General features: G+C 44.3%; 1 protein-coding gene across 3 annotated transcripts in view; it reads right to left on the reverse strand.

The window, feature by feature from the left end:
* MTR (5-methyltetrahydrofolate-homocysteine methyltransferase) overlaps positions 1-18,781 on the reverse strand; it is a 130,971-nt gene that overhangs the window by 44,375 nt on the left and 67,815 nt on the right. For all 3 annotated transcript variants that reach the window (XM_042909233.1, XM_042909232.1, XM_042909234.1), the window contains exons 22-25: positions 17,671-17,771; positions 9,583-9,650; positions 8,876-8,996; positions 1,625-1,706 (exon numbers count right to left, since the gene is read on the reverse strand). In XM_042909233.1, the coding sequence (XP_042765167.1) occupies positions 1,625-1,706; positions 8,876-8,996; positions 9,583-9,650; positions 17,671-17,771 (372 nt within the window). The remainder of the gene's footprint in view (positions 1-1,624; positions 1,707-8,875; positions 8,997-9,582; positions 9,651-17,670; positions 17,772-18,781) is intronic.

An 18,781-nucleotide genomic window follows, 5' to 3' on the forward strand; every position in this document is an offset into this window, starting at 1 on the left:
TCATAAGGAGGTCAGCAAGATTTGACAGTTCACAGAGGAGGATGCATGAATATAAAATTATTCACGCTAATTATTAAATAATTAAAGTTTATAACAATTTAAAAATAGAAACTAAACAATAATAATTTTCTTAAAAAAAAAAAAAAAAAGGCTGGACGCTCAACTGACTCAGCCACCTGGGAGCCAATGATTGTATCCTTTTTAATAAGAATCACTGAACATTAATGGGAGCACATTTCGTGCAGCAGAGAGTAAGACCACCGGCCTTCACGCCCTACCCTACCGCTTGATAGACATGTGGCCTCAAGAGAGGTGCTAACCTCTCTGTGCCTGTTTCCTCTACTCTAAACATGGTTAATGAGAGTATCTGCTTCATGGAGATTAAATTACAAATCCATGTAAAGCACTCACCACAGTGTCTGGCACACTATCAATTTTTAATAAAGTTAGCAATTATTGTACAACCTCCATATAAATAAATTCATAGATCTGGAAGGATGTCTTTGGAAAACGGTTCAGGCAATGTGGCCACCCGAGCTTCGGGCTGCACCATGTCACCTGATAGTTTCACAAATCACCAGACCCTCCTTGGTAACCCTCCTCACCTACAAATGTGAAGGCTGGACTAGATCAGCAGGTTTGGTCTGTTGTGTTTTTTTAAGTTTTTATTTATTTACATGAGAGAGACAGAGACAGCATGAGTGGGGGGGGGGGGCAGAGAGAGAATCCCAAGCAGGCTCCATGCTGTCAGCACAGAGCCTGATGTGGGGCTCGAGTTCAAACTGTGAGATCATGACCTGAGCCGAAATCGAGTCACATACTCAACCAACCCAGGCGCCCCCACAGATTAGCAATTTTCAAATTGTGCTCTTTCAAGAACTAGGTGTGGGGTGACGGATAGGAGGGGCTGCTCTAACTCATACTGTACTGAGCTTCCAAGTAAGACATCACTGGAAGACAAGCTTTCTGTCACTAAAACGAACTTGGAAACCACTGGACCACATGGTCGTTCAGATTCCCTCCAGCTATGATGTCCTCTTAGTCAATGAAAATAACGAAACACGTAACGAGAGAGGACATTAGGCTTCAGTGACAGAGAAAAACCTAAAAGACCACTCAGGAAAGTGGTTTATTACATTCACCGAGAAAAAGAATCTATTATTCTGGATGGTGAACATCTAGAGAACGTTCTTCTCTCTTTGGGTAGGGTCAACCGGCCCATTCCAGATTAAATGTCTACCTGGAAACAGGTCGTTTAAAAGATTCCACATTCCTTCTAGCCTCGGCATGGAGTTAAGACAATATATGTTCACACTTGTAAATATATGTAAGTGGCTGAAATCTCTCTCCCTCTGGGTTGGTGTCGAGGTCACAGGGATCCTGGCAGGGCTTCTCGGTGACTCAGACTCGGTCTCTGAAAGCACAGGACACACTCACCTGGCCCCCCTCCAGCAATGCAGACGACCACAGCGACACCATCCTAACAAGCCCTCGCACATTCTTTCACATATTTTAGTAGAACTGGACAAAAATAAAAGATCATCTTGGGAAATACCCCTTATTCAGAACACAATCTTTTCTCCTCTCCTTACATAGCGGAAATAACGGAAGGCCCCACACTTACCACCACCACACTCTTGGACGCGTCCAGGACGTGGATGACAGGCGCGCTGTATCTGGGAGCTATTTTAACTGCCGTGTGGGTTCTAAAAAGAGGGGTCAGGAAGAAAAACATATCCATCAGCGCTGACAGCTCCCACATGACCCCTGTCTGGAACCATCAGAGACAACGTGTTTCCACAGGGTGCTTTCCAGAGAACGAACTTCACGCGTCCCTCGTAAAACAAGACTGACTTCCTCCCCACCCTAAGACGGGGAATCCAAGGGGAGAAGACAGGGGTCTGTCGGCTCAGGCTACGAGAAATCTGACAAAACGAGGAAGACGCTGCCCTCAGCTCTCTGCCCTCGGGAATGAGACCGTGACGCCGCACTCATTAGCGGCCTGCCTGAACCGAGGGAGCTCACCAGCCCAGGTGACTGCCCTTGGCTGCCATACAGGTCAGACTGCGTTTCCTCCCCCAAATGAGCTGGGGTGGCAGCCAGGGCGCCCGGGAAACCAGACCCAAGGCGGCGGGCCCAGGACGCACCGGCCACGCCCCTCAGCCCCGACCCCACCTCGCACTTGTAATAAGGGGCCCCGGACCCTGAATAAATTTGGCACGAAGGAACCGAGAGGCATAAGCAGCAACAGTCTTCTACTAACGTCGGCTCGGCCCCAAACCCCTCCTGCCAGACTCGGGAACATCAGCGGTGAGGAACACGCTTCAGTCCTTGAGACGACCTGACTGAAGTACGCGGCAAGCCGTCTCTGGGGACTCAGTCTTACCGCACAGGGTACACACCCGCTCTTGCCTCACAGAACACGGCCCACTACGTGAGGGGTGAGGATGGACCCGCGTGCCCTCCCGACTGCGGTTAAACCAGGGCCCTGAGCACAGGCCGCAGTGCCGCGTCCAAGGGCGGCAGCCGTACATCCCCCAGGACGGGCAGGGAGGGGGCCGTCCCTGCCGGTCTCTGCTGGACCCACGTTCGCCCCCAAGGCAGCTCCTCCCCGCGTCAGATGCTTTCACATTCTCCCCCTTGGCCCAAATGCATTTCGTTTGGGAAGATGTCCAGACTATGCTACCATGTGGGGAAACAACAAAATACCAAACAGTACGTTTGTGTTTTAAAAACCACACTACCACCCTCAACCCGCCCTAACCCTCCAACCTTACACAGGAGTTTCCGTACATTTAGCAAAAACCAGATACACCTCAGGTGTCAACACTGGTTATACAGCGGCTGGAGGTGGGACGGAGGACGGGAAGGGAGAGAATAAATTTTACTTTACGTTCCTCTGAAGTGTCTGACATGTTCTAATAGTAAGCGTGGACTACTGAGGAAATTTTTAAAACCAAGAGGATATGAGAAGCCTGAGGTATGTGTGCGTTTTTAATAGACTTCTGAGGGATGACTAAAAATTCATTTGCGGTGAGACAGACAAGACTGACATTTCACCTGTCCCCTTTGTGCAAGTATCTCCACACACGGACAGGAAGCAGGGGACAGAAGCCGGAAGTCACAGGAAGTGAGCCATCGAATGGAAGTGCAGGCTTAAGCCACTGAGTGCAAGAGACTCTTCCACAGTCGGGCGCTGGGGCGCAGAGCAGCAGGGAGAACCAGACCGTGGTCCTGAAGCAGCCACGCCAACTCCACTGCGTCCCAAGGACGTGTTTTGTGTCCGCTGCGTGCCCAGGGACCAAAGATTTGAAAATATCTTTGGTATTCTACAAAGAGAAGATTTTCTTTTTTTTTAAGTTTTTTTTTTTTAACGTTTACTTATTTTTGAGACAAAGAGAGACAGAGCATGAACGGGGGAGGGTCAGGGAGAGAGGGAGACACAGAATCTGAAACAGGCTCCAGGCTCTGAGCTGTCAGCCTAGAGCCCGATGCGGGGCTCAAACTCACGGACCTGAGACGAAGTCGGACGCTGAACCTACTGAGCCGCCCAGGCATCCCAGGGGAAGATTTTCAAATAGTAGGAATACTTTTGTTTTTTTAATTAAAAAAAAAATTGTTTTTTAATGTTTATTTTTGAGAGAGAGAGCGAGCACACACGCAAGCAGGAGATGGGCAGAGAGAGGGAGACACGGGATCTGAAACAGGCTCCAAGCTCTGAGCTGTCAGCACAGAGCCCGATGTAGGGTTCGAACCTACAAACCGCAAGATCATGACCTGCGCTGAAGTCAGATGCTCAACTGACTGAGCCACCCAGGCGCCCCAGGAAATTTTAAAGAAGAAACTGCTTCCAGTTTGACAACAGAATATAAGTGAGACTATGTTTGCTTCCTCTTCTTTAGGTGGTCAGTTCTTCAAGCACACAAATGTACCTCAATGTATATTCTGCATGGAGTTCCTGTAGGAAACACTAAGCCTAATGTGACTTAGTTGACATTTATCTTAAAGAGAACCAGTACAGTTTTAAACCTTCAAGTCAACATAATTAATATTTATTAAGCATCCAAGCGTTCTCTGTGCAATTCCGGCCATTCTCGCACTGGTGATCTCTGGACAAGGGTACCAAGAAGAAACTGATGGGTTCCACTTTTTAAAAACACTACCACCACCACCACATAAAAGCACAGTGTTGCTTTCCAGCATAAAAAAATGACAAAGCCAAATGAGGGCAGCCATTAAATCTGTGCTTGCTTGGCCATCAAGAGTACTTTTGGTTTCCTTATAAAACGGTATGATATTGATTCCACTTTCTCCTAAGCTTCCATTTATGCGGCCCTCTCCAGTTGGAGGCAGACTTCTGTCTGAAGTCTGAAAAGATATATAATGTTGGAATCCCTCCTGCCCTCCTACAAACCAACAACACGGGGCTAGCCCCCTGAGGCTCAGTCTCAAATCTGGCTCTGCTAAGTCACTCACCAATGCCGGGGACCCAGTTAGTCGCCTCTCATACTTGCCAAATGGGCATGACAGGGTTAACTTTAGAAGGTCTTTTTGAAAAGCACTGAAAAAGAACAAGTACTCCAAGCATTTATTTCATGCCTTATCCTTCCAGAATTAAAATGTTTTACCTAAATGCAGCATCTCACACACACACACACACACACACACACAAATAAATAAGAAATAAGACCTTAGAATTTGGTGAGAAAAACGAGAGAGGAAATAAAGGCACGAGCACTGAGCAGTGGGTCAGAGGCAGAAGTCGGGTCCCTGAAATCCTACACCCAGGCCTGAGCTTCGAAGTTCCCTGCAGCCAACTCAAAGAGGAAAACACTACAGTTACATCATTCAGCATCTTCCCTCCTAACAATTAAAAAATATGTAAGTTCAGAAAATTACCTCTATTTCTGGGCACTGAATTCCTTCTGAATTCTCCATTACTCACAAAAAATAACTGAAAAAGACACTTTGCAGTTATTGGCTCTAAACCACTTAGAAAAGCTAACTGCCACACTTGTGTCTTTGAGAAGGTATGTAGCTAACAGGGCCAGATGGCCATTAAAGTCAATTCCAGTTTGTGACACGAAACCATACGCATTACAGACAGGAGAATATTCGGTTTTCCGTTCTCTTACGGCTACGGGTTCAAAAGGGAACTCTGGGCCTATTTGCGTGCCCACATGACCCCTAATCGGTACAGTCCTTTCGGCTTCTCCAAGGATCCACCAGACAGCCTTAAGGCTCACTGTGAATGTCTTGGGAGTACAATTCTAATTCTATCATGCCACCACAGGCCACTGAGATCTGGAAGAGCCACGGAGTTATACCTCCTTATCTTCTTTCGTGACAACTTGGAAGTCCTGAGCTGCCACCCGCTCAAAGAACAGTTAGCAAAGGAAAAAAATGGAACACTGCTGAGCTCTCAACAGGTCTACAGGAGGCAATAATAAGGGCTCTCAGAGGGCTTCTAAGACATTCAAACTCTGAATGCCTTCTAGCAAAGCTGACTCTCCCAGGAGCAGACGGCATCTTACACAGATGCAAAAAGCACTAACTGTAAAGGAAGAGACTGATAAATCAGACTTCATGAAAATTAAAAACTTTGTTATTTAAAAATACAACTAAGATAGCAAAAGGCAAGCCATAATGGAAGAATCTACTTGCAACGTATATTTCTAATAAAGGGCTTGCGTCCAATATAAACAAAAAACATGTACAAGTCAGTAAGAAAAGAGGCAGAATACCCAATTAAAAAAAAAAAAGACCTAAAAAGCATTAACAGTCAACATACACATGAAAAGGTACTCAGCATCATTGATCAGCAAGAAAATACAAAGGAAAACCATACCAAGATGTTATTACATACCTACTAAAATGGATAAAATTGAAAAAGGTGTGGAATAACTGGAACTCTCATAATTGCCGGTGGGAACGTAAATTAATACAATCACTTTGGAAAACTACCCAGCAAAGTCTAACGCCAATGATCATGTGCGTATGACCCAGCAAGTGGCATTCTTCCAAACAGCCCCAAACTGGAAAAACCCAATACCCGCCAACAGTCACACGGATGACTAAGCCACCGTGTATTATACGACGGAATATTGCACCACAACGGAACAGCAACCACTGCAACCGCTGGTTTGGGCCTCCCAGGTAGAACACTGCGCAAAATAAGCTAGGCACAAAAGAGGACATGCCACAGGACTCCATTTATATGAAGCCGACATGCGGGCAGAACCAACCTACGGTGACAGGGCAGTGGTTACTTCTGCCGTAAAGGATGACTGGGTGGGGGCACCCAGCAAAGTTCCCAGAGTGCAGTGTTACCGGGGGTTCATTTCTGTAAACTTTCATCAAGTTGTGTATCTGTGATTTGTGCACTTTTCTGTATGCCTGCTACATTTCAGTCAAAGGGCTTACTCAAATAATGAGGGCCGGATTAAGCACCGTTAAGTGAGGCCTCACCCACTGTCACTACTTTAGAACGGAGTCAGAAGGGGGGAGGGTTACACCAAGGCTCTGAGAGATTGCACAGGAAATCTATTCGGCACAGGCGTTTCTGGCACCGCAATGGAGAAGGGAATGGTTATCTGGAAGGACTGCCACTAGCTTTTATTTTCCAAGTAATTTCCCGGAAACAGCAACAGGCATGGAAGAGAACAGAACCAGAGAAGGCAGAGCTCATAAAGAGAAGAAGGAACTCTGGCAGGTCAGGGGACCCAGCTGTCCCAGCGCCCTTCCCCAGACCCCGAGAACAGAAATTCTGCAACCGCACAGAGAGACAGTGGGTGACTTCCAATCTGATGAATTCTAACTTGATATCCCAGCTTATAACTGTGAGGAGGCACTGATGGCTAATTCTGCTTATGATGGATCTTAGGAAAGTAGTTATGTTGCCTCTGGATATTTTTTTTTTTTTTTTAAAACCTCTTTAATCTGGTGGCTTTTACTTGGTAAAAGATATAACAGAATGGACTATTTTGTAATGTTCCAATTTGCACATCACATTTACCTACTCATAATACCTTTCGTTACATCTGCTTCTTTAAATATTTATCTATTCTGTTTTACAACCATGATCCCAAAAGTATTTCATGCTCATAAAGGTCTGTAAGTTCTCTTATCATTCTCTTTACTAAGCTAATGAATATTCACGTTAAAATAATCAATTACCCAAGACTATGCTCATTGAAACTCCAGCTATCAACGGTTGGTCACATCCCTGGAGAATAATCTGCCACATATCCTAGTGGGTAAGTCCTTGGTGGGAAAAACAAACTCAGCTTTCCAAGGTGAGCGACAACAGCCACCTTATTGAGTCCTTCAAGCATGAAAAATACCTAGTGAATAAATGACATATAACACTGTTACTACTTGTGAAAATAATCCATTCAGATTATAAATGGGATGATGGTTAATTTTATGTGTCAATTTGGCCAGGCCACAGGATCTAGTTTTTGGTCATACACCAATCTAGATGTTTCTGTAAAGATAATTTTTAGATGTGATTAACATTTAAACCAGCAGGCTTTGGGGTGCCTGGGTGGCTCAGTCAGTTAAGTGTCTGACTCTTGGTTTTGGCTCAGATCATGATCTCACAGTTTGTGGGTTCAAGCCCCGCATCAGGCTCTGTGCTGACAGTGCAGAGCCTGCTTGGGATTCTTTCTCTCTCACCCTTTCTCTCTGCCTCTCCCCCACTTATTTATTTATTTCAAAATAAATAAAAACAGACTTAAAAAAAAGTCAGCAAACTTTGAGTGAAGCAGATTATGCTCCATAATGTGGGTGGACCTCGTCCAATCAGTTGAAGACCTTAAGAGGAAAGACTCACGTCCTCTGAGAAAGAAGGGATTCTGCCTCCATATAGCCTTTGGAATCAAGACTGCAACATCTGCTCTTGCCTGGACTCCAGCCCTCTGACCTTCCCTGCAGATGTCAGTCTTCCCAGGCCCCGTGATCACATGAGCCAATTTATTAAAATACATCTCTCTGTGTACGTATTATATTAATAATATAATACAAAGTGATATATAAAATCTACATAAAGAAAAAATGTATACACAACCTACAGATTCTGTTTTTCTGGAAAACCCGGCTTAGTGCACAGTCATTTCTAGTGTAGGATCAAGTTCAGTGTTCCCCCTGGGCATTATTCCCTGCCAAAGTAAACAGTATGGGGCATAAAGAACATGTCATAAAAAGTCTAACAGTGCCCATAATTAACATATTTCCCCCCAAACATCATTATGATCATGAGCCAGGAAAAAATCTGACAAACTCTGTAATGGCCATGTGACCAACTTAGAACTTTCTCCTCTCTAAACTGTTTAATCCAAAGGTTCTCAAAAGGTTCCCCCTTTCGGAAACAACTTCCCAAGGTGATTCTCTGATTCGTTCTTGCTAGGCTGGCCTTCTGCCTCAACTATTTCCAGGCTGGAGTTTCTTCAAGGGAACCTGTAATTACTCAATCAGACACCTGCTTCAAGACAGAGAGTGGGCTAAAGTTCAAGAAATGTCTTTGTGCCAAAAAATACACCTTCTCCACCTGGCTTGATTTCAAGAGGAGAGTTTAACAGAAATCTCAGGAACTGAATGGGAGGGGAGAGGATTAAGGAAAAGACAATGACAAGCCAAAGGAATCCCAAAAAAGACAAAGGGTGGGGAGATCACAGAGGAAGTTTCCTACAGTGTGCTGCAGAAGTGTCCCGGCCCAGGTTCTTGTCCAAGTGAAGACTGAAAGCTCGTGAGCTTCTAGAACAAGGAGCCGATGAGCTAAGCATAATAAAAAACAACCCAGGTTTCGTCACTGTTTGTAAACACTGGCATTTAAATGAATTTAAAGGACAGCAAGGAGCTCATTAGCATGACTTACCTCGATGTGGTCGCCCCTCCAATCAACAACGGAATCTTTATGGCCAATCTCTCCATTTCCTTGGCAACAAAAATCATTTCATCCAGGGAAGGAGTGATGAGTCCTGACAGGCCTATTATATCTAGTATTTCAAAAAAGAAGAAAGGACAGTGAGAATGAAGATGAGACAAAAGCAGAGAAGTATGGAAGACTCATTTTAGCAACTCTGTAATAAAGACCGTGAGACCTAACTAACATCGACTCCCCATTTCTAATTGTAAGACATCTTTCCTGACTGGGGAGTTTCGATTTACCATTTGTTTGCTTTACATAATAAATGGGATTTGTAACTTAAAGTTACAACAGTGTACTTTCCACAGTTGGGGGAAGCCATGCAAATAAAATACATTGTTCATGATTTCCCAGACTTGGACGTGTCACGGTATCTGAAAAAAACATTAAAAACGATGAGACGATGAGATGTGGAGGAAAATATCTAATGCAACCCTGTAATAAGAAGCCTGTTTCATTCCCCATCTTCCAAGCTGCAAGGAGTTTCAAAGTCACCTATTCACTGATTCGACCCCCACCATCAATGACAATGAAAGCAGTCCCTCACCCCCCACAGGAGCTGGCACCTGTTGGATAGGCTGGGGCATCACCACTTACTGACAGACAGACACAGGGGAAAGGACACTCGGAGGGCCCAGAAGTCTGAGGCACAGTACCTGCTTTGTGCTCAACGGCAGCCTTCAGTATCTTGTCGCAGGGAGTCATGACCCCTAAATCAATAACTCTGCGGTACAGAAATGAGAGGTGAGAAAGTTGGGGAGAACCCAAGAGAGACAAAGCCTTACTTAGCCATCAAATACCCCTCTAATGTAAATTGGAATCACAGTGACTCACTAAGGACAACTACAACTACCATTTATTAGGTACTTACCACATGCCGGGTGCTAGGCTAAGATTTTTAAAGCAGCTTTATTGACATAGAATTCATACAGCATAAAACTCACCCATTCAAAATACATGATCCAGTGATTTTTGGCATACTACATTGGTTTTTTAAGTTTATTTATGTTGAGAGAGAGAGAGAGAGAGAGAGAGAAAGACAACAAGCTGGTGAGGGGCACAGAGAAGGAGACAGAATCCCAAGCAGGCTCCACACCATCAGCACAGAACCCAATGCAGAGTTTGAACTCATGAACTGTGAGATCATGACCTGAGCCGAGATCAAGAGTCAGATGCTTAACCGACTGAGCCACCCAGGTACCCCTACGTTATTATTTGTTTTAAGCTCTAGTAAAATACATAAAGTACCATGTGCCCTTCTAACGATTAAGTTTAAAATTCAGTGGCCCTAATCAGAGTCAGTCACAGTGCTGTGCAACCATCACAATACCCGGTCATCTCCCCAAATAGCAACTCTAATCATCTGGCAACAGTTCCCCCTTCCCAGTGGTCCCTGTGAATCTGCCAACTCTAGACATCTGTGTAAGTGGACTCATACATCATTTGTCCTTATATCTGGCTTATTGCACTTAGCACAACGGACACACACGTTCTGCCTATTCACTCGCCTGTCAGTGGACACGTGGGCCGTCTCCCCCACGCTGAGCTTTTTGCACAATCAATCCCATTTTACCTTCAAAGCGGCTCCAGGATGCAAGTACCACCATGGGCTCCATTTTACTGAAGAAGGGCCCAGAGACATTAAGCAACTTTGTCCACACAACTAATTAGCAGTAGATTTGGGACAAGAACCACGATCTGACACCATAACCCATTCTCTTGGCCACTGAGGCCAATAAAAACGTTGGGCAAGTTCACTCAGTAAACACCTACTGAACAGGAGAGACTAGCTGGAAGCCAATGTGAAGGATCATCAGGAAGGTCGGTTCCTGCTCACGGAAAGCGGACAATATGAGAATCTGGTTACTGAGTCACGGGAGAGGGAGACAGAACCAGGGAGCAAATCACTGAGGGAGACAGGGTAAGAGACTCAAAGGAAAAGCTGACCCGAGGGCTTGAGGGCCACATCCAAGATGGAGGGCGGGCACGGAGCAGAAGTGCAGGGGCCCGCTTTGTGGGAACACAGTAAGACTGGAGGGGCTCCAATTGATAGAGGAGGCGCTTTCTGAACTCAAGAGGATTCCCACCCTGGACAACATTCCATGTACGACTCCTCTATTCGAGATTAAGAAAGCACCCATCATGGTGGTCATTTTTACAATTTAATTTCATCATGAGTATGCATTTCACAGCATGATTTTCACCTCTTTCATAATGTCAACAATTAAAATAGGCAAAATAATTGGGGGCACCTGGATGGCTCAGTTGGTTAAGCATCTGACTTCAGCTCAGGTCATGATCTCACAGTTTGTGAGTTCGAGCCCCGTGTCGGGCTCTGTGCCGACAGCTCAGAGCCTGGAGCCTGCTTCAGATCCTGTGTCACCCTCTCTCTCTGCCCCTCCCTTGCTTGCACTCTGTCTCCCTCAAAAATAAACAAACATTTAAAAAAAATTTTTTTTAAATAAAACAGGCAAAGTAATTTTAAAAAAAAGGAAATCAACGAACTACTACTGGACACACCATCATCTGGTCAGAGGGGATGCCTGACAGGAAGGAGTCTTGCTTCTCGCTATGTATCTTTTTATACTCACTTTCTAGCTTGCTCCCATTATTACTTGAAAAGAAAAGAAAAGAAAAAACTGGCCCATATGAATCCCCAGTAAAAAGCAAGACAATTTCAAATCAACGATAACTACGCTCAGCTTTGTCGGCACTAACCCAGCAGAAAGTAAACGCTGTGCGTTTTACTGATGTGGGACGGCAGGTCCTAACAACAGTGAGATGACGCCACGTTTTTGTTTTTAGCAAATTAGGAAAGGCTGGTGACTACACCTTTTGTTAAACTAGGACTAAATATAGACTGTTGCATACAAAATTGAGTACAATAGCGTATTGCTTTTTAAATCGAGACAAGACGGCATACATTTCAAAGCTGTGTTCAACGTCATATGGTATTTTCAAAATTCAATTACAAATCATCAGTCTGATGGCGAGAATTAACTTGCTCTCATTTCTTTTTCTTGTTTTAAGCAGTGTGTCCTTCGGGAACATCTTACACATGCTTGCTTTGTTTGAGGACATTGAGGAGACCTTGTGGCTGGACAGAAATGCGGAAAGGGGGAAACTGTAGGCACAGAGGTCAGAGAGGGCATCTTAAGGGGGGCAACTAGTGCAATTTTCAAAATACCGGGTTTGAGATTTCTTTAGATATCCAAATGGAGCTCTCAGGTAGCCGACTGGATACGTAAGTCTGGAGTTCTGGTGAGGGGTCCATGCTGGAGACAGAACCTGGCACCTGGCACCAAGGTGTTAGAAAGTCACGAGACTGGATGAGATAAGGCCGTCCCGGGCCTTGTTGGCCTGGATGTGCCCCCTGGAAACTCAGAGCCTTGGGTCCAGACCTACTTTCATCGGGTCTTTTAACAAGACCCCCAGGGGAGGGGAAGGCACATGACAGTCTGAGAAGCACCACTGTGGGTGGCAGGACAGAGAAGAGGTCCAAAGCCTGAGCCCTGGAGCACTCCCCTATTTGGGGGTCGCACAGAGAAGAAAAAATCAGCAAAAGAGAGAAAACCCATGACGAGTGAGGAAAGAAGGGTTCTGAAAACAGTGGGCTAGGCGACTGGGACACAAGTTCAACTTCCAGTTTATTAGCCTGTCTTAAGAATACTGGGAAACAGTCAAACAAATCATTCAGCGGGGGCGTACTTCCTGACCTTCCAGGCACAGAGAGTAATACTTACAGCTCTGAGATGCATGGAGGTGGTTGCTCACCATCAGGGACAAGCAAGCCCAGACAGAGGCCACCCCCAGCCCCACCCTCAAGGGAAAAGGGATGTTCCCCACACATCTGGGCTGAGAAAGTATTGGCAGGTTCGGAATATGCATACGGTGTGACATTCGTGGAGTGTTGTCACCTAAACTGATGACCATTAGAACCATCCGAGGAGGGGGGATACGTGGGCTGAATCTTGAAAAAAGTAAGTAGGTATTAGCTCAATGAAGGAAAAAAGAGGGTAGTCTACACAGAGACTGGCACTAAAGGTCCAGAATGATGAACCAGCTGGCCCTGGGGAACTTCAGCAGAAGGAAATGACCTGAAGCATTGGGGGAGGGGCTTCTATGGCTGCGGCCATTCTTCCCGCCATCCCTTTCCACTGTCCCTCTGCTTTACTGCAACTTCCTGTTTCCCCCACATACATCTCCATTCCCCCTGGTTTCCCCTGGTTTCTTCAATTGGAGCCATGTGCCCATGTCCACAGGCCTCTTCTAATCCACATTCTTATATTATGCCACAGGAGAGACTACAGAGAATAAAAAATTAATGTTATGGGAAAATGCTGATTTTAGGAATCCTCTTTCTAAAGTGTTTATAAGAGGGCTTTAAACACAAGCATTTACTTTGGGCTTTTAATTCAGAAAAAAAAAATATAAGCTGCACTCGATGCTTTAGCGAAGGCATCCGATACTAGATGAGAATACATACGATATTATAATAGATAAGAAGTCCCTTTTACTCTCTACAAAAATTAAAAAGGAAAATCAAAGCCACGCACCTGCATCCATCATCAAATGCTTCACATTTGCTGTCTCTTGAAGAGAACTGAAGATGACATTTGTCTCTGATCCTGCAATTCACACACACTACCACTAGATGGAAGCACCCAACCACTCTGCAGTCCCCAGCCAAAGTCTCCAATCTGTGCTTAAGCGGTGCTGACAGTGTCTGTTTCCATTTCTCCTTTTTTAAAACAACGAATGAGACAAATTCTGGAAAGTCTCCCTTTCAAATATAACAAGTTGGGCAGAGGAACCGAATAGCTATTTTTCCAAAGAAGACATCTGAAGGACCAACAACGTAGATCAGAAGACGCTCAGCATCACTCATCATCGGGGAAATGCCAATCAAACCCAAAATGAGAAACACCTCAAACGTGTTAGAATGGCTGTTATCAGAAAGCCGCGTGGTAACAAGTGTTGGCCAGGATGTGCATGAAATGCTGTCACCGTAAAAAAAGAAACGGTAACTATATGAAGTGAAAGTGCTGTTGGCTAACACTATGGTGGTAATCACACTGCAGTATGTAAGTGTACCAAACCAATACGTTGTACACCTTAAACTTATACCATGTTTTAGGTCAATTACATCTCAATAAACCAGGAAAACTGTGTAACACCCCCCACCCCTATATATACATATCAGCTTGAAAATCTCTGAATAATTATCTAGTGAGCATGTGTGGAGCATAGGACTAGACTAGTCTGCCCTTGACTTAGATAGTCATTTTTCTCACTCAGCTGAACACTCTAATATTATTCAGTTTGAAAGTATTTCATTTATAGCCATCTGTATATTGCTTAATTTTTACTCAGACAGATTAGCAACAACTGGTTAAATATAAACAGGCCTCTGTTATTATTATCTTCTTCACCAGATCCATATTTTTAAAGTACTAGATATAGGATATCTAATTTTATTTTATATTTAATTTTTTTTAATATTTATTTATTTTTGAGAGACGGGAGTGAGACAGTGCACAAGCAGGGGAGGGGTGGGGTGGGGGGAGGGGGGACACACAGAATCCAAAGCAGGCTCCAGGCTCTGACCTGTGCTAACACAGCTAGCACAGAGCCCAACGTGAGGCTCAAAGTCAGGAACCATGAGATCATGACCTGAGCCGAAGTTAGACACTTAACCAACTGAGCGATCCAGGCACCCAAATATAGGATATCTAATTTTAAATTTTCTGCTGACATATCCTACTTTTTCTTACACAAACAATGTGCATTAACTGTGTTTACAGTGTGCGTTTACCTGTGCTTTACCAGTGTGCATTTTTTTAAAATGTTTGTTTATTTTGAAAGAGGGAGCACAAGCAGGGAGGGGCAAAGAGAGAGGGAGAGACAGAATCCCAAGCAGGCTCCATGCTGTCAGCGTAGAGCCCGATGCAGGGCTTGAACCCACAAATCGTGAGATCATGACCTGAGCCAAAATCAAGAGTCAGACACTCAACCGAATGAGCCACCCAGGTGCTCCCACATTTTCTTTTTATATAAAAATTATTAAGGAGCATATTTAAAATCCATTTTCAGGTACTATCTGATCAAAAAACATTTTTAAATACTTTATATTACTTAAGAGGAATTTAACTAGAATGTTAACATTAAACATTACAGTTAAAGTTGTTTAACTTTATAATCAATAGTGGAAGATAAACTGAGAGAGCAGAGTCCTCCCTTTTGGAATCAGAAGCCCTGAGTGTATGGCTTGCCACTTGCTGGCTGTGTGACCATGAAGAAACTCCTGAACTTCTCTAAGCCTCAGTTTCCTCATCTGTAAAATGAGAAAGACAATAACTGAAGCGGGCAGCACAGGATCAAAACCATAAGAAGGAAGGAAGGAAGAAAGAAAAGAAAGGAAAAGAAAACCATCAGGAAAAGAAGACAGAAAACAGAAAAATCAGTGATGTAAAAACACTAGCTCATTTGTGAAGTGGTAACCAAATGTTAGGTATTAGTGGTCTCTTGGTGGATCTATCCCTTAGGTCTATTCAAATTCTCAAATTTACATGTTCTACTAGATCACAGAATCTAATGCATCATCCCCAGAAAAATGTTCTCTGTCTGGACAGAACTATCATCTTCAGTCCTCTTGACTTCTTTTTCCTTCAAAAAGAAAAAAATCCTTACCACCTTATGAGATTTTCTGCATCGATGACAAAGAGCCTGGAACTAGAAAGCTGCCTTAAGATTTGGTTCTGGATGGTTTGCTAGACTCACTCACTAGCTGCGTGGTTCACTCCAGATCCAGCCTAGAACCTGGAGGCTCAGCAAAAGTATACATTTAACTACATAAGGTAGATGCTGGGGGGGGGGGGGGCACTTGCCTACTAGCTAACACCATAAAATGAAACTGATCAGGGGGCCACGTGTTAAGAGGCACAAGACCCAAGAGGGCGTCTGTCGTGATAGAAAAGGTTTGTACGTTCACTCATGTTTTTATAAAAGGGATAATTACAGTTTCACTAGAAGATGTTTCTCCAGTTAGACTTATGAGCAAAGACAAGCACCCCTTCAATGCACAGGACAGAGGAACTGGATGTGCTGGAGGAAAGCCTCGGGTTTAATAAGCAGGTTTCACAGATGCTGACATTCAGCTGGAGCAGCACCCTGGAGAAATGCCACAGTTCTCCCCGGCCTCTTAGAACGTCTTTAACTGGAGGAAAAAACATTCCTAGTGTGATTCTTTTGGCTACTTACCCATTTTCTGAAAATAAAAAATTATAAACTCATGACAATAATATCTCAAGAATTGCTTTAAGAAGTTTACCTACAAGCTGCTTTTTTTCAACAGTTTCTGGACCACGATCACAACTGTATAGGTACCTGGCTATTTAGCCTCCTAAACAGTAAATTTCTTGAGTTTCTTGAGAGAAGTCAACTAAATCATTTTGGTGTCTCTAGTGCAATGTGTGGTCTATAGCAGACGATCTATAAACATTTGTAAGCTGAATTCAGTGCTGACTAATTATGATGAATGCAAACAGAAACCAACGACATCAGGTTTGAAAAGGTGAGACCAGAGCAGAGATATCTTGTAGATTTCAGGAAGGAAAACCCTTATCCAAATACTTACTCTATAGTTGAAATCTCATGACAACAACCTCCGATGTATTTACCTTTTAAAAAAGAATAAATACATCCCAAAATTCCTCATTTGAAAGACTGGGAGAGGGTACTAAGTGTTCTGACAGCGAGTGGGCAGAAAACAGAAATGTCTGTGAAGAAAGAGGCAAAAGTCATCCTGATACCGTTCTCGTTCCTTGCCTCCAGCCTTCCTGAGGGCTTCTTGGTTGCATTAAATTGGCCTCGAATACAGAGATGAGATGGTTAACCAAGTTGAAAGGAGGGAGGGGCTGGAAGGGTAACTGTCACGGGACAGCCGGAGAGACCCGTGAGGGGCCACGGCTGCACCACAGGCCTGGCTCTCTTCAGAGAGGACACAGTACGTTGGAAGGAAGTCCATGACTCACAGGGACTGTGGTTGGACATGGACCGGAGAAGGCATTAGTTGTACTAGGCTTTGGATCATAAAGAATATGTTGAAATCTGAGCAAAACATACACTTACTATAGGTCATCAGCTCTCACATGGAAATAACTTAGTGCTGAATATGTATCCACTATAAAGAGACACATCAGCAAGAGATTTTACTTCTGTACATTCCAAAATCTAGCTTCATCATTTCTAAGAGGCATGCACAGTCCTGTTCTAAGCAGAGGAAGGAGAGAATTGTACAAAGCCTTCTTATAAAACCCCATTTAGCCAAAGTCTCAGCTCTAAGATCTCCGCTCTGAGACTGCCATCATTTACTGAGGAGAAAAACAGAACACGCTCTAGGCCACTGGCTGCAGGCAGGAGCCCAGTGTTCTAGTAATTAGAGCCTCTGGCCCAAGGTCAATTCTCAAGAAGCCTCTTGGTTATTCTGACCCGGCTTGAATAGTTTTTACTGTTCCTTTTGTCCTTTTCAACCAGATTAACAGGTGACAAAGTTACTCATTTATTTCATTTGAAAAGGTGTGTTCAATGTGGAAGTGCGAAAACACAGTCAGGAAACAGAAATTAAAAATAACCTTCAACATCCACGGCTGGACCCTACCCCTCCCAAACAATACAGAATCACTGCTGCAAATGCTTTAAATTTTGAATAAGAAAGGGGATGAGAGAGGTGGGTCTTGACTCACCTGAAATTATTGCAGCCAAGGACAACGCCAACTATGTTCTTGCCTATGTCGTGCACGTCCCCTTTCACGGTGGCCAACACGATGGTGCCCTGGTAGGGGTCCTGGGGAGCAAACCAAGCAGCTGAGCACTGCTGTGGTCACTTAGAACAGATCAACTTAAATCTCTAGAAGCAGACAAGTGTTGCCACAGAAAGCACTCTAATACAACAAAGACAACCTCAGAGACTGACCCAGAACCCACATCACATGCTCTGCAAGTACAAAGCTGTGCCCCCGAGCACTTCCAAGGCAGCCTGCCTAGCAGGGGAGCTCAGGGAACTTCAAGCATGGGTTCCATCACCTCGAAGAACAGTTTAAGTTCGAATCCAACACGGTCCCATAGCTGAACGACAGATCTTAAACTGCAAAAACACTGTCTGAGAAATATTTATTGTGAGCAGGAAAGGGAGAGGCGGGGAACAGAGGGAGAAGCCTCATCAGAATCTGAACCACCATCTCAACAGCATTTAATTATCTTTTGTTTCTTCAATACCATTGTCCTAAGCCCTGCCAGCAACCCCTTCCTCAATTAATTAGTTAATTTTTAAAAAGAAAAGGAAAAGGCACACAAGGCAAGTGGGAGGTCTGTCGGAGCCATTCACAAGCTCACACCAATTTAAGGATTCAGAATCCCACGGGCCAAAGCTGGCTGAGCTTCTCAGGGAGCTGAACAAGGTCAAAGCTTCATGAATGACTCTGGAGGCACAGCCAACAAGATTTAAATTAGATCCGGAAGCAGTGCCAAGGACATTACCAGTATACAGAGAAAAATCAGTGAAGAGGTTTTCCAAAGCCAAACCTGACTCAGTTACCTCAAGGGGAGGGACCGATCTCTACAGCTACAGTGTCTAGCACAGCATCTGGCACATAGTAGGAGCCTTGTGAACGGTCAACAGATAAACAAAGTGGTTTTGTTTTGAAATCACGGGCTCGGTTTGAAAAACTACGCTCATATTAAAAATTCAGAGAGCCACATTCACAGGAAAATCCCAGGGTATTCTGATATCTGGTAAAAGAGATCACCGCTCTATTTTATCAATCAGTGACAGGCACAGCCAAGCCCCGTGGTCCC

The sequence above is a fragment of the Panthera leo genome, chromosome D2 (assembly GCF_018350215.1).
Source record: "Panthera leo isolate Ple1 chromosome D2, P.leo_Ple1_pat1.1, whole genome shotgun sequence".
In the NCBI taxonomy this organism is placed as follows: Eukaryota; Metazoa; Chordata; class Mammalia; order Carnivora; family Felidae; genus Panthera; species Panthera leo.